This window comes from Hirundo rustica, chromosome 27 (genome assembly GCF_015227805.2).
Source record: "Hirundo rustica isolate bHirRus1 chromosome 27, bHirRus1.pri.v3, whole genome shotgun sequence".
Lineage (NCBI taxonomy): Eukaryota > Metazoa > Chordata > Aves > Passeriformes > Hirundinidae > Hirundo > Hirundo rustica.
In genome coordinates, this window is record NC_053476.1 from 4110019 (window position 1) to 4130079 (window position 20061).

At 65.5% G+C, this 20061-nt stretch overlaps 1 protein-coding gene and 1 long non-coding RNA gene across 2 annotated transcripts; both read left to right on the forward strand.

Moving 5' to 3' along the window:
- Nucleotides 1–1169: 1169 nt before the first annotated feature.
- Nucleotides 1170–3864, forward strand: LOC120763832 (uncharacterized). The gene is made up of 2 exons (XR_005704140.2): nucleotides 1170–3201; nucleotides 3589–3864. It is a non-coding gene; the product is annotated as an uncharacterized LOC120763832 (long non-coding RNA).
- Nucleotides 3865–6196: 2332 nt separating this feature from the next.
- TBKBP1 (TBK1 binding protein 1) lies at nucleotides 6197–17004 on the forward strand. Its single transcript, XM_040087404.2, has 10 exons — nucleotides 6197–6315; nucleotides 7587–7811; nucleotides 7888–8010; nucleotides 8100–8204; nucleotides 8567–8708; nucleotides 9318–9478; nucleotides 9797–9846; nucleotides 13787–13905; nucleotides 14983–15725; nucleotides 16439–17004. Exons 2-10 carry the CDS (start codon nucleotides 7590–7592, stop codon nucleotides 16565–16567), a joined length of 1794 nt encoding a protein of 597 aa, XP_039943338.1. The 5' UTR covers nucleotides 6197–6315; nucleotides 7587–7589; the 3' UTR covers nucleotides 16568–17004.
- Nucleotides 17005–20061: the final 3057 nt, after the last annotated feature.

The window sequence follows — 20061 nt, forward strand, 5'->3', positions numbered from 1 at the left end:
ACAAAAACACGCACCAAAAAACCACTTTTAATTTTCTTTTCCTTTTTTTTGTTTTAATTTTTTTTCCCTGCTGTTTCGTTTCCCGGGAGCCTCTGCCAGGCTCCTGCCCCCGCTCGGAGACGCCGTGGGAGGGGAGCGCGCCGGGAGCTGGCGTTTCCTCTCCGGGGGAGCCGGAGGTGACAGCGCTGTGTCACCGGCTGCCATCTGTGCCACCACCCCGGCCCGGGGACACCGCCACCATTCCCGGCCTTCTTCCCAGCGTTGTTCCCGGGATCAGCAGATCCCCCGCTCTGGGTTTATCCAGGAGCCAGGCTGATGGCTCGGCTCTCCCCTAAAAGAGAAGGAAAAGCTGATTTTTCTTCGGGAAAAGCGCGGAGAAGGAGCCAAGAGTGGATTTTGGAATTCCCGGAGGTGACGGCGCTGTGTCACCATCTGTGCCACCACCCCGGCCCGGGGACACCGCGGTGATTCCAGGGATCAGCAGCTCCCAGCCTGGATTTATCCAGGAGTGTCTTTGTGGGTCCGGGCTGAAGCTCAGGGCTCCCTCTCAGAGGGAAAAGCTGATTTTCCTTGGAAAAAGTGGGAAAAATGAGCCACAAGCGGATTTTGGAACCTCGGATGTGCCACGGTGACTTCGGGACATTTCCCCGGGCTCTGTCTGGACCCGGAGGGGACAACAGGACACCCTGGAGCCGGTGCCACCCTCTGGAATGTGATTTTCCAGCGGAGGAAATCCCGATTTTGCCGTTTTTCTCTTGGCGGCCGAGGTGGTTTTGCTCCTTGTGCTGGGTCTTGGCGAGTGACACATTCCTGGGACAGGGACAAGGGACACATTCCCGGGACAAGGGACATTCCCGGGACACGGATCATCCCAGGCCGCCTCTCCTGGGGACACGTGGCTTTCCTGGAGGCTGGAATCCCGGCAATCCCGCTGCGACATCCATCCCCAGCCGGATGGAGGGACCTGGAATGGGATGGAAGGGATCTGGAATGGGATGGAGGGACCTGGGATGGGATGGAAGGGACTTGGGATGGGATGGACGGGACCTGGGATGGGATGGAATGGACCTGGGATGGGATGGAAGGGGTCTGGAATGGGATGGAGGGACCTGGGATGGGATGGAAGGGATCTGGGATGGGATGGAAGGGGTCTGGAATGGGATGGAGGGACCTGGGATGGGATGGAAGGGATCTGGAATGGGATGGAAGGGATCTGGAATGGGATGGAAGGGACCTGGAATGGGATGGAAGGGATCTGGAATGGGATGGAAGGGACCTGGAATGGGATGGAAGGGACTTGGGATGGGATGGAAGGGATCTGGAATGGGATGGAAGGGATCTGGAATGGGATGGACGGGACCTGGAATGGGATGGAAGGGATCTGGAATGGGATGGATGGGACCTGGGATGGGATGGAATGGGATGGACGGGACCTGGAATGGGATGGAAGGGACTTGGGATGGGATGGAAGGGATCTTGAATGGGATGGAAGGGATCTGGGATGGGATGGACGGGACCTGGGATGGGATGGAAGGGATCTGGAATGGGATGGAAGGGATCTGGGGATGGGCTCAGCGCAGGGACCCGCAGGATTTGGGGCACAGGATGCAGCATTCCCACTCCCGTTCCCTGGAATCCTCCTCCCCATGCTCGGAGCCGCCGTTTTGGGGGAGCCCGGATTGGGATGCGCCGGCCCTGGATGCTGGATTCCAGCTCTGGGCTGGGATCCCTGCAGCTTTTCCCGATACGTGGAGGGTGGGCGGTGCTGAGGGGTGCGACGGGAGTTTGGACATTCCCAGAAAAGCTGGGAAGGCTCCAGAAAACCCTGGGGAATTCTCGGGCAGGGGGGAGACGAGCTCAGCGCTGGGTTTGTGATCACCTGGGGCTGTTTTTCCCGATCCCGGGCTGGTTTTTCCCAACCCAGGGCTGGTTTTTCCCAATCCCAGGATGTTTTCCCAATCCACAGAGGTTCGTCCAGGCCGGGGTTGTTCCCCAGCAGGGCAGGACCCAGTGGAAAACCATCCCAGGTTTCCACTCGAGGAACTCTCCATAAAGACCCCTCTGACCCCTCCGCAGCTGCTGGGGATGGAAATTTGTGTTCCCACCTCGGAAATCCTTGGATTGAGGGATCCAGCATGCTCCAGGACGGGATTGAGGAGGGAACAAACCCAGGATTGCCCCTGAGGATGATGAAGGCGACGTCTGGGGGCTCCGTTGATGTTTCCAGAGCATTTTAAGCTTTCCAAGTTACCCGGGCTTGGATTTGGGAAGAGCTCCCGGCTCTCCTTCCCCTGCTCTTCCCTGCTCTCCCTCATCCCCGGCCGCGGTTCCCTGGGAGCCGAGGCCTCGCTCCCGACATGGATCGGAGTTAAATAATTCACCCTGGGAGCTGGGAGCGCTGGAGGAGGCTGGGAATGAACCCCGGGATCAGCCCCGGGCACGGGGCAGGGCCGGGAGCGCAGGGACCGTCCTTGGCAGGCGGCGGAGTGGGAAAAGGTGGATTTGGGGGGATTTGGGTGGATTTGGGTGGATTTGGGAGCGGCGGTGCAGGGGATGGAGCCCCAGGGCAGAGGAGGGGAGGGATGGTGGGGTGAGGGGATTCCTGTCCCCATTCCTGTCCCCATTCCTGCCTTCATCCTTGCCCAAATCCCTGCCTAAATCCTGGCCTGAATCCTTGCCCAAATCCCTGCTCTCCTTCCTGCCTGAATCCTTGTCCTCCTCCCTGTCCTCACCCCTGTGCTCATCCCTGCCTGAATCCCGGCTGCTGGGGAGGGAGGATTTCACCCACTTTTCCAGCAATTCCCACGGAATCCGGCTGCAGCGGCAGCTCCGGAGCCGTTCCCGTCCCTCGGCCCCTGCACCCCAAATATCCGGGGGTGCTGCAATCCCCCCTCGGCCCTGGGGGCTCTCCCCTTTGCCGATCCCAAACATTCCAGAGGGTGTCCGAGGGATCCCCAGCAGCCAGGGGGGAACTTCCCTGAGGCTGCCCTTGGCTTCAAACCTCCCGGAAACTGCTGGGAAGAGGGAAAAGGGAAAAGAAGGCCGTGGGGGACAGAGGGCAGCTCCCCTCTTCTCTCCAATGTCCCCATGAGGCTCCATGGAAAACTCAGCCTTGGGGAGAGCAGCGAATCCCATGGGATGCCCAGGTTGGATCCAGCGCTGTCCGCTGCGGGGACCCCCAAATCCAAGGGAACGGCTCAGGTGAGAGAAAATTCCAGCAGCTTGGATCCGTGCCGCTTCCCTCTGCTCCTCCTCTCCACTCCCGACCCTGTGACAGCTCCCGGGGTGACCCCAACGCCCAGGGATCTCCTGTGTCCCTCGGGGGGATCCCCTTGGGATCCGCATCCATCCTCCAGGTTGCCTTTGCTTCCAAATTAACTTCCGACCTGACGGAAATCCTTCATTTGCACTTCAAAGCGCTTTGCAGCAAATCCTCCGCAGGAGCCGGGAGCAGGAGCTCAGGGAATTTGGGTTTTTGTTGTTTTTTTTTTATTTGCCGGGGCCCTGTTTGCGGCAGTTCCCGTCCCTGCGGATCCCGGGGATGTCCAACCCAAAGGTGACGTTCCAGGAGATGTTTTCCTTCCCTAGGCCACGCACCGAGCGATTCCCGGGCGGAAATTCCAACGGGAACGGCCACGGAGGCGTTGGCCTCCCAAAATATTCCAGGCCTCGTGGAGAGTTTTCAGCTCCCGGGGGAATCTTCTGGAATTTCGGCATGCCATGGGTGGTACCCCCTAATGCCAGGATCCCTCCCAGGCTCCATCCCAGCGCTGAGCAGAGCTCCAGGAAAGGGAAATCTGGATTGGGAATCCTGTGGTTGCTCCCAGATTGAAACTTTGCTCGTTTTGAGTCTCCAGTGCTCGTTTTGAGTCTCCAGTGCTCGTTTTGAGTCTCCTGGTGGGACCCCAAATCCCGAGATGGATTTTCCAGCAATTCCTTTTCCCTTATCGTGACACAAGCCGCGGTCAGGACCGGGATTTCTCCGTGCTGACGTCTCCCAGCTCGGCTTTGCTGCCGGGTCCCTCTCAGTGCCCATCCCTGGGGCTGCTCTTCCCCATGCCCGCTTCCTCCAGAGGCCTGGGCAGGGATGTTTGGAATGTCGGGGTGGCACAGATCCCCCCTGGGGGGGCTCTGCTTCCCATTCCCTGCCCCTCCGCTGGGTCGGGATGAGGCCCTGGCAGGAATCCTGTGCCACCGGGGTCACTCAGGTCCATGGATGTGGATCCGTGCCGTGGGTCCGTCCGTGCCATTCCAGGGTCTGTGGGCACCAACCCGGCACTGACCCCCTCCCTCTCCCCGGGGGTCTGTCCCTCGGAGCCCCCGGAGCCGCGGCGAAAGGAGAGCAGCTATAAATAACCCTGCGCAGCACAGGGAAAAGATGTGATTCCATAATGGAAGCGGCTCCTGGAACAATTCAGGGAATAAGATGTTCGGGGAAGGAGGGGATGGGGGGCGGGGGCAGACGGGGGGAGCCCAGCGCCCACCGCGCGGGGTTGCGGCTCCGCCATGCCGGTGCCCCCCGGGCATGAAGGGAGAAGCCCCCCCCTGCCCCGCCACCACGCTCGGGGGGCTCCGCCGGGCCCGGGAGGGGGCCGGGGGTCGGGGGTGCCCCTCTGGGGGCTGCCCAAGGCAGGGGCGTCAGGGTCCGGGCTCCAGCGCTTGTGTCCCCCCCGGAGCATCACCGGGACCGGCCGTGCCCCGGAGCGGGACGGGGGGGTCACAGCCCCGGGGGCGGCCCCGGCGCGTGCCGGGGGAGGGGCTGGCGGCCGCCCGGTGCCCACGTGGTTTGTCGGTGTCTCCGGAGCGGAAGAAAACGGCGGCGGGGCCGGGGCTGCGGCGGGGACCGGGAACGGCGGCGGGACCCGGCGGGGCGGGGACGGAGCCGCATCCCGGCGGGCGCCGCCGCAGCGCAGCAGCAGCGCCGGTGAGTGCGGGGCCTGGGCCGGGGGACAGCGGGAGGGGCCGGGAGCGGGGGGACAGAGCCGGCTGCCCCCGCCCCACCGGGCCTGTCCCTCCCGCCTCAGCGCGACCCCAGCCCCGGCCTCAGCCCCATCTCCCCCCGCCGCCTTCATCAGCCCCGCTTCATCCTCATCGGCGGCTTCATCCTCATCCCCATCCTCATCCCCGTCTCCATCCCCGGCTGGATTCGCATCTTCATCATCCTCGTCCCCATCTCCGGTTCCGTGCCCATCTCCAGCCCTGGTTCCATCCCGCTTCCATCCCCATCTCCTGCTCCATCCTCATCCCCATCTCCTGCTCCATCCTCATCCTCATCCCGTCCCGGCTCCGCCCCGGACCCCTCCTGCGTTTCCGTCCCCTTCCCCCGCCCGGCGACCCCCGGCGCGGTGCGGCCCCGGGCTGGGCGCGGGGGGAGCGGCTCCGGGCCGGGCCGGGGGCGTTCGGGGACGGTTTTCCGGAGGCTCCGGGGCCGCCGCAGGCCGGACCCCCCCCGCTCCCCCTATTGCGACCCCCGTCCGCGTTCAGCCGCGCACCGGGCCCGGCTCCTGGGCTCGGGTGCGCACTCGACCCGTTCCCCTTTCCCCGCCGGTTCTCCCCCGGTTCTCCCCCGGTTCTCCCCCGGTTCTCCCCCGGTTCTCCGCCCGCTGCCCTCGCTCGTGGCCATGGCGGTGCCCCGAGCCCCTCCCCGCGCTCCCCCAGCCCCTCAGAACCGGGACAGCGCCCGGGGGGGTCCCAGCAGTGAGGAGGGGGCTCATCCCGGCCGCGGCCACCGCGGGTCGGGGCAGGGGGGGCTGCCCTAGGCCGGGTCCTACCGAGCGCATCCTCCCGACCCCTAAAAGGTTTTCGGGGGGGTGGGCAAACGTTGTCCCCAACCCAGCCGGGCACCAGCGGCCCGGCAGCATCCACAGCCTGGCACATCCCGTTCCTATCCCCATTCCCATCCCCATTCCCATTCCCATCCCCATTCCCATCCCCATCCCCATTCCCATTCCCAACCCAATTCCCATTCCCACCGCCCGGCCGAGCCCTCCCGCAGTGTCCCAGCCCCGGGACAGTCCCAGCCCCATTTTTGCTTTTTTTCCCCAGGGATTCGCAGGCCTGGAGGAGGGGCCGGGAGCGCGGAGGGAGCGGCGGTGCCGCGGGGACCCTGCCTGGAGCCCGATGAGGGCAGCTCCTCCTCCCGCCGATCCTCCCGCGGCCGATGTCCGGAGCTCCCACACCTGAGACCCGCGTGTGCCACGCCTGTGCCAGCCCTGTGCCACGCCTGTGCCACGCCTGTGACACGCCTGTGCCCGCGCCGCAGCCCTGCCCAGCCCGCATCGCTTCGCCCCGTGCCTGGGGCCCGCTGCAAGGCAGGTGTTCCAGCGGCACGGGGAAACTGAGGCATGGCGCTCCGGGGAGCAGCGGGGACGGCCCGGGGAGCTCTGGGCAGGGCTGGGGACACACAGCTGCCTCCAGGCCCTGAGTGTTGGGGACAAAGAGGGTCCTGTCGCCATCTGCGCCTCCGCTGGCAGGGCCTGGGAACCCCCCAGGGATCTTAATTTGGGAGGGGGGGTGTCACCAAGCTTGGGGAGCCTCACTGTGGCTTTGGGGGTGCCTCAGTTTCCCCAGGGGGTGACGGCAGAGGTGTGTCCCCTCTGTCACGGCTCCAGGGGTGGATTTCAGACCCCTGGAGGGGTCACAGTGCCGGGGGTCTCTCTGTGCTGTATTCTCCGTGTCCCCACGGACGCTGCCACGACCCCCAGCTTCCCACGGGACCCCCGGCCCGGGCTGTCCCCAGGCTCCACCAGCGGCTCGAGGGGGCCGTGCCGTCCCCTCCCCATCGCCCTGCAGATCTCTCCTCCCTCTGCCAGCTCCGTGCCATGAATTATTTGTGCGGCGGTGGCTCCCAGATGTCTGCCAAGCCGCCCGGGCTGCGCCTGCCCTGCGGCCGCCCCTCTGCCCCCGCTTGGGACGGGGGGGACAGCGCCGGAGCGAGCTGCGCTGCTTCCAGACGCTTTTCCCACCGGGAAACATCCCGGGAACCACCGGAGGCGGCGGCTTCGGGAGCCTCGGCCAGCGCGGACCGCCTGCCCGGCGCGGGAGGCAGCGCTGCGGCAGAGCGGGACGGGCGGGGTGGGGTCCCGTGGGGTCCCCCGGGAGAGGTTGGGGACAGCGCCGGGAGCGGTGAGCGGCAGCTCCGGTATTTGGGGCACGGCTGCGCGAGGCGTGGGAGGCCGGGAAGCAGCTCGCGTGCGGCGCAGGGCGGGAGGCAGCGGCACCGGACGCTATTTCTGGTGCTCGTTCCCCGGAGGGGACACCGGGAAAGTCGCCGTGTGTCCCCCCCGACCCCGAGGGGCTCTGCTGGGGGCGCTCGCTGCTCCTCATGCCGGTGGAGGCTGGGGGCTGTCAGGACCCCTTTGGGGTGATCGCACGGCCAGTGTCCCCTTGTCACCCCAGGGCGCAGCGTGGGGTTGGAGCCGCTGCTGCTGGCAGCTCCCGGCACCGTCGCCCGCTGTCACCAGCACGGGCTGAGCTCCCGCAGGCCCGGCTCCGAGGCCACCCTGGGCTCCCCCGGCCCGGGTCCCACCGCGGCGTCCCCCGGCCCGCCCCGGTGTCACGGGTGCGCCCGGTGTCCCCGCAGGCAGGACATGGACTCCATGTTCGAGGACGACATCAGCATCCTGACGCAGGAGGCGCTGGGGCCGGACGAGGACTGGCTGGACAGCCCCAACACCGACCTGTCCGGGGAGATGTGCTCGGCCTCGCACTTCGCCCTCATCACCGCCTACGACGACATCAAGAACCGGCTCACGGGGCTGGAGAGGGAGAACTCCACGCTCAAGCGCCGCCTCAAGATGTACGAGGTCAAGGTGAGGGGTCGAGGGGAGCCCGGGGGGTGGCGTGGGGCCGGGGGGACCCCGCTGACCGCCTGCCCCACGGCCGCAGTACCCCCTGATCGGCGAGTTCGGCGAGGAGCACATCTTCTCCCTCTACGAGGCCAAGGAGAATTCGCTGCTCAAGAGCGAGAAGGCGTCGCTGCAGCAGCAGCTCAACCAGTTCCAGCACGAGGTGAGCTGTGACTGGGGGCCTGAGGGGGTTCGGGGGGGGTCCACGAGCCACCCAGACACCCCCAAATCCCCTCCACCTTCCCCCCACAGCTCCAGAAGAGCAAAGAGCGGGAGGAGCAGCTGGAGGAGATGATCCAGGCCTACGAGAAGCTGTGCGTGGAGAAGGCGGACCTGGAGACGGAGCTGGGAGAGATGGTGGGTGACAGCCACGGGTGGGTGACAGCCACGGGTGGGGGACAGCGGGGTCCCCTTCTCCTCTCCAGGACAGCTCGTGGTGGCCCCATCCTTGGGGATTCAGGGCTGGGGGGGATGTGGATTTTCGGGGGTTTTAGGGACGCTCAGATTTATCCGTCTTCCCTCTCCCGCCCTGCCAAGGGATGATCCCGGCTCTGGTGCCCTCTCAGCCGGGCACCCCCAGGGAGCCTCTCCTGCTGTGCCACGGCCCCCGCATCGATCCCACTCCCAAAATCCGGGTGTGCCGGGTTTGGGGGGCAGGATGAGCCCTGTGGAGGGGGCGCAGCAGGGCCGTGGCTCAGCCCCGTCCCCTCCCCGTGCAGCGGGCGCTGGTGGAGACGCACCTGAGCCGCATCCGGAGCTTGGAGCAGCAGCTGCGGCAGCGAGACGGCGGCGCCTTCCCCGGCCTGGGCACCCAGGACGTGCCTTTCATCGCCCTGCACCCCAACCCCGGCCTGAGCCACGGTGAGCAGCCCCCTGCCCGCCCCACCGCGACCCCCGGGACCCCGCGGCCGTGCCCGGGGCTGAGCCGAGCCTGGGGCTGAGCTGAGCCATGCCCTGGGCTGAGCTGAGCCGTGCCCTGGGCTGAGCCGTGCCCGGGGCTGAGCCGTGCCTGGTGCTGAGATGTGCCCGGGGCTGAGCCGTGCCCGAGGCTGAGATGTGCCTGGGGCTGAGCTGAACTGAGCCCAGGGCTGACCTGTGCCCGGGGCTGAGCCGAGCCGTGCCTGAGGCTGACCTGTGCCCGGGGCTGAGCTGAGCCGAGCCCGGGGCTGAGTTGAGCCATGCCCGGGGTTGAGCCGAGCCCGGGGCTGAGCCGTGCCCGGGGCTGAGCCGTGCCCAGGGCTGAGCCATGCCCGGGGCTGAGCAGTGCCCAGGGCTGAGCCGTGCCCAGGGCTGAGCCGTGCCCGGGGCTGAGCCGTGCCCAGGGCTGAGCCATGCCCGGGGCTGAGCAGTGCCCAGGGCTGAGCTGTGCCCGGGGCTGAGCTGAGCCGTGCCCTGGGCTGAGCCGTGCCCGGGGCTGAGCCGTGCCCGGGGCTGAGCTGTGCCGAGGGCTGAGCCGTGCCGTGCCCGCAGTGCTGGAGCGCGCCGGGGGCTGGCAGAGCCGCGGGCTGGAGGCTGAGCTGGAGGCGGCGCGGCAGGAGAACCAGCGAGCCCAGCACCGCGAGGAGCAGCTCAAGGCGGAGTGCGAGAGGCTGCAGGCGGAGCTGAAACACCTGCAGGACACCCGGGAGCAGGTGCGGGGCAGGGATGGGCGTGGGGACCCCCTGAGCGGGGGGGTTTGGGCGCTGAGGGGTGTCTGGGGTCGGCTATGGGGCAGGGTCTGACCCCTCAGGACCCCTCATTCCTGGTGGGTGCTGAAGGGTGTCTGATCTCCCTGGGAGCAGGAACGGGGCAGGGTCTGACCCCACAGAACCACCCCCTATCCTCGGTTTGTGGGGTCTGGGTGCTGAGGGGTGTCTGGGGCCAGCCATGGGGCAGGGTCTGACCCCTCAGGACCACCCCCATGCCCGGGCTGGGGGTCCTGGTGCTGAGCGGGGCTCTGCTGTCCCCAGGAGCAGTCGGAGCGGGACATGGCCTGGGTGAAGAAGGTGGGCGATGACCAGTAAGTGCTGGGGGGGGACTGGGCCGGGCGCTGGGGGAGCCCCGCGCTGGCAGGGAGGGGTGGGGACACACAGGCCCGGGGGCTGTGGGGCACCACGGCTCACCCCACACCCGTGGATGGTTCCTCGCATTGAAGTGCTGCACTGGGGGGATCCCACACCCCAAAATCACCCGCTGCACCCCGGGGGTTTGGAGCTGAGCGGGGCTGAGAGCACAGGGTGCCCAGTTCCCGGTGCTGGATGTTGTCCCGGTGCCCGGTGCCCATGCTTTGTCCCAGAGTCCCGTGCCCAGTTCCCGGTGTCTGTGGCTTGTTCTGGTGCCTGGTACCCGGTGCCCAGTTCCTGGTGCTGTGCATTGTCTCTGTTCCCGGTTTCCATGCCTTGTCCTGGTGCCCAGTGCCCGGTGCCCGGTGCCATGCCTTGTCCCGGTGTCCCTCTCCTGGTGTCCCTGCCTTGTCCCGGTGCCCGGTGCCATGCCTTGTCCCCGTGTCCCTGCCTTGTCCCGGTGCCTTGTCCCCGTGTCCCTGCCTTGTCCCGGTGCCCGGTGTGGGCTCGGCGCTGCCTGCAGAGGGCACTGACGGCTCATGGCTGCCGAGAGAGTGTCACCGACACCGAGCGTCGCCGAGTGGCACCAGGGGTCACCGGGGGTCACCGAGCCTCACTGAGCGTCACCGAGTGGCACCGAGTGGCACCAGGGGTCACCGGGGGTCACCGAGCGTCACCGAGTGGCACCAGGGGTCACCGGGGGTCACCGAGCCTCACCGAGCGTCACCGAGTGACACCGAGTGGCACCAGGGGTCACCGGGGGTCACCGTGCGGCCCCAACCCGCACCACGGCCCTGGCACCAGTTCGTGCTGAACCCAACCATCCCCAGCACCGGGCACGGATCCGTCGCAGCCAGGGCAGCCCCGGGAGCGTTTCCCGTGCCCTCGGAGCCGCTCTTCCATCCCCGTCTCCGTTCCAGGCCCCACCGCGGCGCTTCCTCCGCCGGGCTCTGGGTGCCGGTGCTGGGCACAGGTCCCTCCTCTGTCCCTCACTGTCACTTCCCGGTGTCACCTTTGCTCCCGGGCACTGCGGGGGGCTGGGACGGGCACTTTGAGCCCACAGATTTGGGGCTTTGAGTCAAAACACCCCAAATCCGGGGAGAACTGAGGGGAGATGGGGCCATGGCCAGATGGCTTAAACCCCAAGGGCTGATGGTGTCACCGAGGCGGTGGCAGTGTCCCTGGACCCCTTGAACCCTCAATGGTGACACCAAGGTGGTGACAGTGTCCCTGGATCCCTTAAACACCCAATGGTGGCACCAAGGTGGTGTCAGCGTCCCCTGACCTTTGAACCCCCAATGGTGACACTGAGGTAGTGACAACGTCCCCAGACCCCTCAAACCCCCAAGGGCCAATGGTGACACCGAGGTGGTGGCAGTGTCCCCGGACCCCTCAAACCCCCAAGGGTGACACCGAGGTGGTGGCAGTGTCCCCAAACCCCCAAGGGTGACACCGAGGTGGTGGCAGTGTCCCCGAACCCCCAAGGGCCCATGGTGACACCGAGGTGGTGGCAGTGTCCCCAAACCCCCAATGGTGACACCGAGGTGGTGGCAGTGTCCCCAAACCCCCAAGGGCCCATGGTGGCACCGAGGCGGGGGCGCTGCCTGTCCCCCCCCGTGTTGTCCCCGTTTTCACTCGGCCTCGTCCCCTCGCTGTCCCCATCCCGGGCGGTGACAGCGGGGCCGGGCCGTGGACAGATCCAAGGCGACAGGCGGGGCCGGGCTGTTGTTGTGGGGGGCTGGATCCATCCCCTCCTTTTCCAGAGGTGTCGGATGCTGTCGCCGTTTCCTGTCGTCCTGGTGCAGCTCAGAGCCCGGCGATCCGGGGAGGGGCTGCATCCTTCCCTGGGGGGCTCCCGTCTCTCCCTTCCCATCCTTAATTCCCTTTATTTCCATAAAATTCCATCTCCCGAGCTCTCCCCCTCCCCTCACAACACCCACAAAAACTAAAACTCACGAATATCTCCGTTAACATCCCCCCCAAACCCCAAAAATCTTTATTTTTAAGCCCAAATTCGCCACCTTGGGATGGGGAAACTGAGGCAGGGCTGGCTCCTCACCCCTCCCGGGGGCACCTTTCCCCTCCCCGGGCACAGCTTTTCCCTCTGCGCTCTTTTCTTGCCCATTCAGCTCTTTTCTATCTATTTTTTTTTTTTTTTTTTCCTGTCACCTGCTTCTCTCCGCCACTGTTTTTTGGGTGTGAAAAGCGCCTTATCGGCGTTTTCCATCTCCGGGTGATTTTTCTGGTGTTCCTGCTGCTGCGTGCTTGGGGCCGGGGTCCCCCCGCGTCCTGATCTTCCTCTCTTTATTTTTTTTTTTGGTTTATTTCCTGAGGTTTTGACTTTTTCTTTGGCTTTCTGAGCTGGCGGTTATTCCCCTCTCCCGCTCCCTCCTGGGAAAAAATCAGGAGCCAACTCTTGAGGAAATCCCTGGAAAGAGCAAGGTGGGAATTTTGGGGGGGGGTCAGACCACCCCTCCCGCTTCCCTGCTCCGCGTTTTGGGGGGGGTTTTATGGGTTTTAATGATTCTTGCACCCACGGGTGCCAATGCTGGGCACCCCCGGTTCCTCCAGCTCTGCAGCAAAAAGGGGTCTGGGGGTCACAAAGGTGACATCTTGGGTGTGTCCCTCGGTTTGTTTTGGTTTTTTGGGTTTTTTCCTCCTTCTCTTTCTTTTCCTTCTTTTTCTCCTTTTTCTCCTTCCCTCTTTCCCTCCTTTTCCTCCTTTTTCTTCTTTTCCTCCTTTTCCTCCTTCTCTTTATTTTCCTTCTTTTCCTTCTTTTCCTCCTTCTCTTTCTTTTCCTTCTTTTTCTCCCTTTCCCTCCTTCCCTCTTTCCCTCCTTTTCCTCCTTTTCCTCCTTTTCTCCTTTCCCTCCTTTCCCTCCTTTCCCTCCTTCCCTCTTTCCCTCCTTTTCCTCCTTTCCCTCCTTTTCCCCTTCCCTCCTTTCCCTCCTTTTCTCCTTTCCCTCCTTTCCCTCCCTTTCCTCCTTCTCTCTTTTCCTCCCTTTCCTCCTTTCCCTCCATTCCTTCCCCTCCTTTTCCTTTTCCCCTTCACCAATTTTCTCTTTTTCCCCCCACTCTCTCTCCCTACCCTTTCCCTCCTTTCCCCCGACACCCTTTCCCCTCCTTCCCCTCATCCTTTTCCTCACTTTCTCCTCCTCCTCCTGCTCTCCCACCTCTCTCTGCCGCTCTCCCCCGGGGTTCCCGGCGCTGTCAGCCGCGGTTACGGGCGGCGGCTCCGCTTCCCCGCGGTGTCACAACGGCTCAGCGGGACCGCGCCGAGCTCCGGGCCCCTCGGGGCTCCTCTCCCTTCGAGAATCCCGGCTCGGAAAGCGACACCCGCTCGGGGCACAGCTGATGATTTTGGCAGCGCTTCCAAGCGCGGCCAGCGGGGGATTGCAGCACCCGTCCCGCCCCGGCCGCAGCAATTTTCCCTTTTGAGGGAAGAAAAACGTGAATTTGGGTTGGTTTTGAGTTGGTTCTGGTGGGACAGCGGGGCTGAGACCCACCTTGGGAATTGTCCTCTGGATCTGGTGGCGTTGGCCGGGGTGGAGAGAGGGAACTTCAGACACCCTGAGGTGTTTTTTATTTTTTTTTTTTTTACCCTGGGTCATTATTTCCTTAGGAATTTCCCACAGGAATGCTGGAAGCACCATCCCAGGCAGTAGCACTAAACATTTTTCAGTTGTGTTTATTAAAGGCAAAGCAAAACCAAAAAACCAAAATGACCAAAATGACAAGGGATAGGTCAAGCCCTACCGAAGGATTTCCCCCCTACAAAAGGATTTAACCCCTGCTGAAGGATTTAACCCCTGCTGAGGGATTTAATGGGATTTAATCCCTACCCAAGGATTTCCCCCCAGCTGGATCCCATCGATCCCGGGTTTCCTGTGCTCCTCAGGGTGAACCTGGCGCTGGCCTACACGGAGCTGACGGAGGAGCTGTGCCGCCTGCGGAACCTCAGCTCGCTGCAGAGCCAGATCCTGCGGGCGCTGCTGCAGGAAAAGAGCCTCAACGGCGGTAAGGGCAGCGCCGGGGGCACAAACAGCGGGAAAAGGGGGTGGGTGACCGGGAAAAGGGGATGGGTGACCAGGAAAAGGGGATGGGTGACAGGGAAAAGGGGATGGGTGACCGGGAAAATGGGGTGGGTGACAGGGAAAAGGGGATGGGTGACCGGGAAAAGGGGATGGGTGACCGGGAAAAGGGGATGGGTGACCGGGAAAAGGGGGTGGGTGACAGGGAAAAGGGGATGGGTGACCAGGAAAAGGGGATGGGTGACCGGGAAAAGGGGGTGGGTGACCGGGAAAAGGGGATGGGTGACAGGGAAAAGGGGGTGGGTGACAGGGAAAAGGGGGTGGGTGACCGGGAAAACGGGGTGGGTGACAGGGAAAAGGGGATGGGGATGAGCTCCTGCAGGTATCGGTCCCCAGGGGTGTCCAGCCCTGGGAGGGTCCCGCACCAAGGGAGTGTCCCATCCCGGGAGTATCCATAGCTGAGGGCATCCGTATTTGGGATCATCCACACCTGGGAGCATCCCATTCCAAGAACATTCATCCCTGGGAGTATCCCATCCCCAAATCCATGCCTGGGAGCATCCAAACCTGGGAGAATCCCATCCCAAGAGTATCCATCATCCCTGGGAGCATTGGCCCCAGGAGCAGCCTGGGACGATCCCACCCCAGCAACCTCCATCCCTGGGAGTATCCCATCCCTTGGACATCCCATCCCTGGGACCATCCCATCCCTGGGAATATCCATCCTTGGGACCATCCATCCCTGGGAATATCCATCCCTGGGACCATCCATCCCTTGGACCATCCATCCCTGGGACCATCCATCCCTGGGACCATCCATCCCTGGCTGCATCCCCCCAGAATCTCCCATCCCTCCAGGGGTCCCCACACCTGTATCCCCCTCTCTCTCCAGGATGCTGAGGCACATTTTCCACCTTTTCCACCTTTTCCACATTTCCCGCATTCTCCACATTCATTTCCCTCACTTTCCCAACACTTCCCGCACTTCCTTCCCCGTTCCCCAAGCCCGCCCGAGCTAACTCCGTCGCCGTTTCCCCCGCGTCCCCCGTTGTCCCCTCGCCAGGCCAGCGCCACTCCCCGCTGTCCCAGTGCCACTCCCCGGCTCAGCAGCGCCGCTCGCCCGCCCCGCAGTGCCCCTCGCCCGTTCCTCCGGGACGCTCCCAGTGCCAATCCCCCGCTCTCCAACGCCGCTCGCCGGGACCCCCCAGCCAATCTCCGGCCCAGCAGCGCCGCTCTCCGGCCCCGGGCCCCTGCCAGTCTCCGGCCCAGCAGCGCCGCTCGCCCGCGCCGCCGCCCAGCCAGTCTCCGGCCCAGCAGCGCCGCTCGCCCGCGCCGCATCCTCCGCCCTGCCCGTCGCCCGCCTCGGCGTCCCCGCACCGCCTGCCCGGAGAGAGGATGGAGCTGGGCTACGCCAAACCCTCCAGCCGCCACATCAAGGCCGGCTTCCAGGGCCGCCGCAGCTACTCGGAGGTGACCAACGTGGCCCTGTACCAGCAGAGCCGCTCGCTCTGGCTGCAGCCCGAAGCCTCCACGCTGCCCAAGCACCGGCCCTACGGCGAGGTTTATCTGGGGGGAGCCGGGGCGCCGCTGAGCGCCCACGAGCCTTTCGAGGAGCACGTGCGCTTCGAGAAGCAGTCGTCGGACGAGGAGGAGTGGGCGCTGCCCAGCCCGCCCAGCCCCGAGGCCGGAGCCATCCGCTGCGCTTCCTTCTGCGCCGGCTTCCCCGTGCCCGACGCCGACGCCGTGCACCGGACGGCGGCCGCCTACGCCCGGGCCGAGCACGCCCAGTCCTGGCCTTCCATCAATGTAAGGAGGAAATCTCCCCCCCTTCAATCTCCCCGAGGGGTTTTGGGGTGGGTTTTGGGGGTGTGGAGCATGGAGGGAAAACACCCCTCTGCCCCCAGCGAGGTGGTGCGGATGCTTTGGGAAGGCTGAGCTGGAATAGAGACTGGACAGAGCTGGAGAATGAAGGAGATATTTATTTATTGAAAGGTCTTTAGGGTACACCTTGGGCAGGACAGGGCCTGGCCGGGGCTACACCCAAGGTGGACCCAAAATGGTCCCAAAATGGACCCAAAATTGTCACAAAATGGATGACCGGTCACAAAGTCTTATATTTTTATATGTTTTGGTCCATTTGCAAATTGGGGTTTAATTGTCCAGTTCCAGCTCCAGGCTGTGAGGTCCCATCCTTCTTGTTCCTCCCTCCAGCCACCCTTGCTTGCACTTTTGGGCCTCAGAGTTGTCCTTGGTCTCCAGCAGGAAAAGGATTTGTTTAGTTCTGTGCAGAGAGCTGTGACACTGACTGTGAGCTCAGAGCCGCACCCCTGGGCAGCGCAGAGTCTGAAAAAAACCCCAGAAGCTAAAACTCGAGGCATCAGCACGCCCGCAGCGAGGCGGCGTGCCTCAGTTTCCCCGTTTGTCACCCGGCTGGCTGCGGGCAGGGATCCGGGGGGGTGTGGTGGCAGAGGGGACGCGGCCAGCGCGGGGGTCTCAGCGCGGCTCCGTGCCCCCCGCAGCTGCTGCTGGAGACGGCGGACTCGGAGGTGCGGAGCTGCCCGCTGTGCCAGCTGGCCTTCCCCATCGGCTACCCGGACGATGCCCTGGTCAAACACATCGACTCGCACCTGGAGAACAGCAAGATCTGAGCCTCGCCCGGCCCCGCCCCGTTCCCCACCTTTGGATGCTGCATGGAAACACACCGGGAGCGCCCCGGCTCCCGAAATACCTCCAAGTCTTCAGTAGCTACGGAAAAGACTGAGCCTCCCCCAGCCCTCCTCACCCCGGAGCCCCCCCGGAGCCCCCGCTCCTCGCCCCCCGTGCCGGGTTCGGATGCTCGGCTCGGGGTGCCAGCATGGCGCCGTGCCGGGCGGGGTGGCCGCAGGGGACCCGGCTGTGTCCCGGGGGTGTCCCCTGCCACCCTCGAGGGTCGCTGCTTGATCTCAGGGAGGATGCGAGGGGCCGGCTCCCCGCAGGAAGCAGGTGAGGGGAGGGGGCCGCCCCTTCCCCGGCCCGGGGGCTCAGGGGTCGGGTCGTGCTGGGGGGGGGGCAGCTGCTCGTTCTCGGTCCCCTTTGCCTCGTCCCGCCGGTTCAAGCACCTTCCCACTTCTTTTACATTAAAAGCACCCCCCGAATCCCACCCCCCCCCTGGCCCCCCCATTCCCCGCTCCCCACAACGCTGCTGCTGAGAAACCAACCCCGAGGAGCAGCGCGGACCACCCCCCCTTCCCCACGCCCCCCCAACATTGCACTGGGCTCCCTGGGGTTCCCCCGACCCCCTCCCCGCGCGGCGTGGGGACAGCGCAGCCCCCCAGCAGCCCCCCCATCCCCATCCGCACCCCCGCTTTAACGGGGGGCTGCCCACCCCGAGCCCCCCACCCCGTCACCCCCGTCCTGTCCCCCCCCACGTTCGATCTACCTCAAAGCCGCCGGGAGAGAGGGGGGTGGGGGGTCCACAGCGCTGTCCCCCCTCGCCCCGAACCGCTCCCTGCTGCATGTCCCCCCCCCGTGTCACAGCGCACACCCCCCGCCCCACGCCGGGACCCCCGGGAGGAGGAGGGACCCGCCCTCGCTGCGACGCCACCGACTCCAATAAAACCTGCCCGAAATGAGCCTCGGAGCGGGGGGAAAGCGTCTCCTCTCTTGGGGTGCCTGGGGATGGAGAGGGGGGGGTCCAGCTGGAGCTGCCCCCCCCGCCGGGGATGGGGTTGGGAAGGAGTTTGGGGCGGTTTGTGTGACAGGGTTTTGGGGGGGGGGTGTCCTGCTGCCGCGCCCCCGCTCCGGGGTGACACAAAACGGGACAATGAGGAGCGGAACCGAACTCCCCGGGCTCGTGGCGACAGAAGGGACAAGGGCAGACCCCGGCGCGGCCGGACCCGGGCTGGGCTGGGCTGGGCTGGGCTGGGACGGCGGGCTGGCATCCAACCGGCGCTCCTGGGGAAGGGTCTGGGCAGGGGGATTTTCCTTCCCTCCCTCCTTCCAGCAGCACCGGGGATTTCTCTGTGTTATTGTAGATCCTACAGCCCCCCTCCCGCGGGCCGGGCCAGCGCTGCGAGACCCCCGGGTGGGTTTTTACCGCGCTGGCAGAGCCCAGCTGGGCACGGAGCCCCCACGGGCCGGGCTATGACCGGGGAGGCTCCGGGGGGCTCCGGGGAGCTCCGGGGGGCTCCTGGGGGGCTGCTGGGGGCTCCAGGAGGCTCCGGGGGGCACCGGGGAGCTCCAGGGGGCTGCTGGGGGAGGGGTCCCGACCCGACTCGCCGAGCTGAGCCCGGCCCCGGGCAGGGTGCGAAGGCGGTTCCCAGTGCCGCGGGGCGATGGTGCGAAGGAGATAAAAGCTCCGTGCCCTTATCGCCGCCTCATCTCCTCGTCTGCCGGGGCTCGGGGCAGGAAGAGCAGCCCCTGCCCACCATCCGCCCCCCTCGGTGGGCACCGGCAGCTCCAGGGGGGCCGGAGGGAGCGCGGGGGGGACGCGGTGACCCCTCCATGGGGACGTGATGCTGCGGGGAAGGGTCCCCCAAAGAGCTGTGAGCGGGCTCCTCCTCCCAGCTGGGACTGGGAGCGCGCTGGGATGGAGGCGCAGGGGGTCAGGGGGTGCCCGGCTCCCACCTTCTCCCTCCTCCCTCCTTTTCCCCTCCTGTTTTTGATTTTTTTTTTTTTTTCCCTTTATTTATTTGGGTTTTTTTGAAATCACGTGATAAATGCCAAGCGGCGGCTGCCGTTACTCACCCCGGCCCCGCTTCCCCCCGGGGGCGGCTGCTGCTGACTCAGCACCGGCGGGGCTCCCCCCGGGACCCCCCCCGAGCCCCCCAAAACCACCGTCCCTCCCTGCTGGAGGAGCTCCAGGAGCAGGGGCAGCAGCGTCCCCGCGATGCTCGCGTGGGTCTGGGGGTCCCAGCACCCCGAGGGGCTGCCCCTGCTCCTGGGGGCGTCCCGGGGTGCTCGTGGTGGGCGTTTTGTCACCTGCCGCCAGCAGGGTGAGGGCGCGGCCACGCCCTCTGTCACCCGTGGGGACCACCCCAGCACCCCCACGCTGTCCCCAAAGGCACCCTGCCGTCACCCCCACGCTGTCCCCAAAGCCACCCTGCCACCACCCCCACGCTGTCCCCAAAGCCACCCTGCCGCCACCCCCACGCTGTCCCCAAAGGCACCCTGCCGCCCCGCCCGGCTGCGATGGCCCAAGGGTGCTGCGGGGATGTGTCCCCGCAGTCCCCACGCTCCGGGCCAGGGGACAAGGTGGCGTTTGGTGGCACTTGGTGAGGTCCCGAGTGTGGCTGGTGCCACCAGGTCCCCCTGGTGGCCCGGCTGCGGTGACAAGGGGCGAGCCAGGCCTGCCTCAGCCGTGGGAGGGGTGGGCTGAGGGGGCTGGGGTCTGTCACCTCCCGCCTGTCCCGAGGGCAGTGGGAGCATCCCTGCGGGAATGTCACCGGGCACTGTCCCCAGGGCCACCCGTGGGTGTGCAGCACCCTCCCTGCCGGCTGTGGGGTGGTGACACACCTGGCTTTGTGTCCTCAATGTCCCCAATATCCCCCCGTGGGTCACACCTCGCCCTTTCCCAGGCCACAATTTAATTTCATCGTTTTTCCCAGCAAAACCCCTTCTTATTCTGGGCACCTTTAAGGTTTCTTTTTCCAGCTTTCAGTTGGGTTGGGAGGGGGGGGTTTTTTGGGTTTTGCTTCGTTTTTCCCCCTTTTCTCGGTGCCTTTATCATTTAGGGGAAAAAACCCAAACGATTCTCGCTGCTCTGGTCCCGCTGTCCCCTGCGGCCGGGAGGGACACGGGGACCGAGGATGCTCCTGGCGCCGTGCTGGGAGTTCGGATCCGGCTCCACGCGGGGATGGCACTGCCCTGGCTGCAGGTGTGGCACAGAGGGGATCCTCTGACGCCTTGGAATCTCATTCCCGGCCAAAGGGATCGCCTGCGAGCCCCAACCCCACCCCGACAAAGCAGGCAATCCCGGGGGGGCTCCAGGGACCCCCCAGCTCGGCTCAGGGGGACACGGCGGCAGCTCGTCGCCGCGTCCCTTCCGTCGGGGTTTATAGGAAACGGCTCTGCGAGGAAGCGCCCGGTTCTCCTGCCCGGGTGAGCGTTTCTTTCCAGCCGTGGGCGCCCCGAAAGGCCCCTCAGTGCCGGGGATCCGGTGTGA

What these genes read in the sequence shown, in the direction of transcription:
- TBKBP1 (XM_040087404.2), top strand. Translation starts at nt 7,590, where the DNA reads ATGGACTCCATGTTCGAGGACGACATCAGCATCCTGACGCAGGAGGCG. An exon ending in AAGAAGGTGGGCGATGACCA is followed by an intron (nt 9,847 to 13,786) that starts GTAAGTGCTGGG and finishes TGTGCTCCTCAG; the next exon opens with GGTGAACCTGGCGCTGGCCT. An exon ending in GGAAAAGAGCCTCAACGGCG is followed by an intron (nt 13,906 to 14,982) that starts GTAAGGGCAGCG and finishes TCCCCTCGCCAG; the next exon opens with GCCAGCGCCACTCCCCGCTG.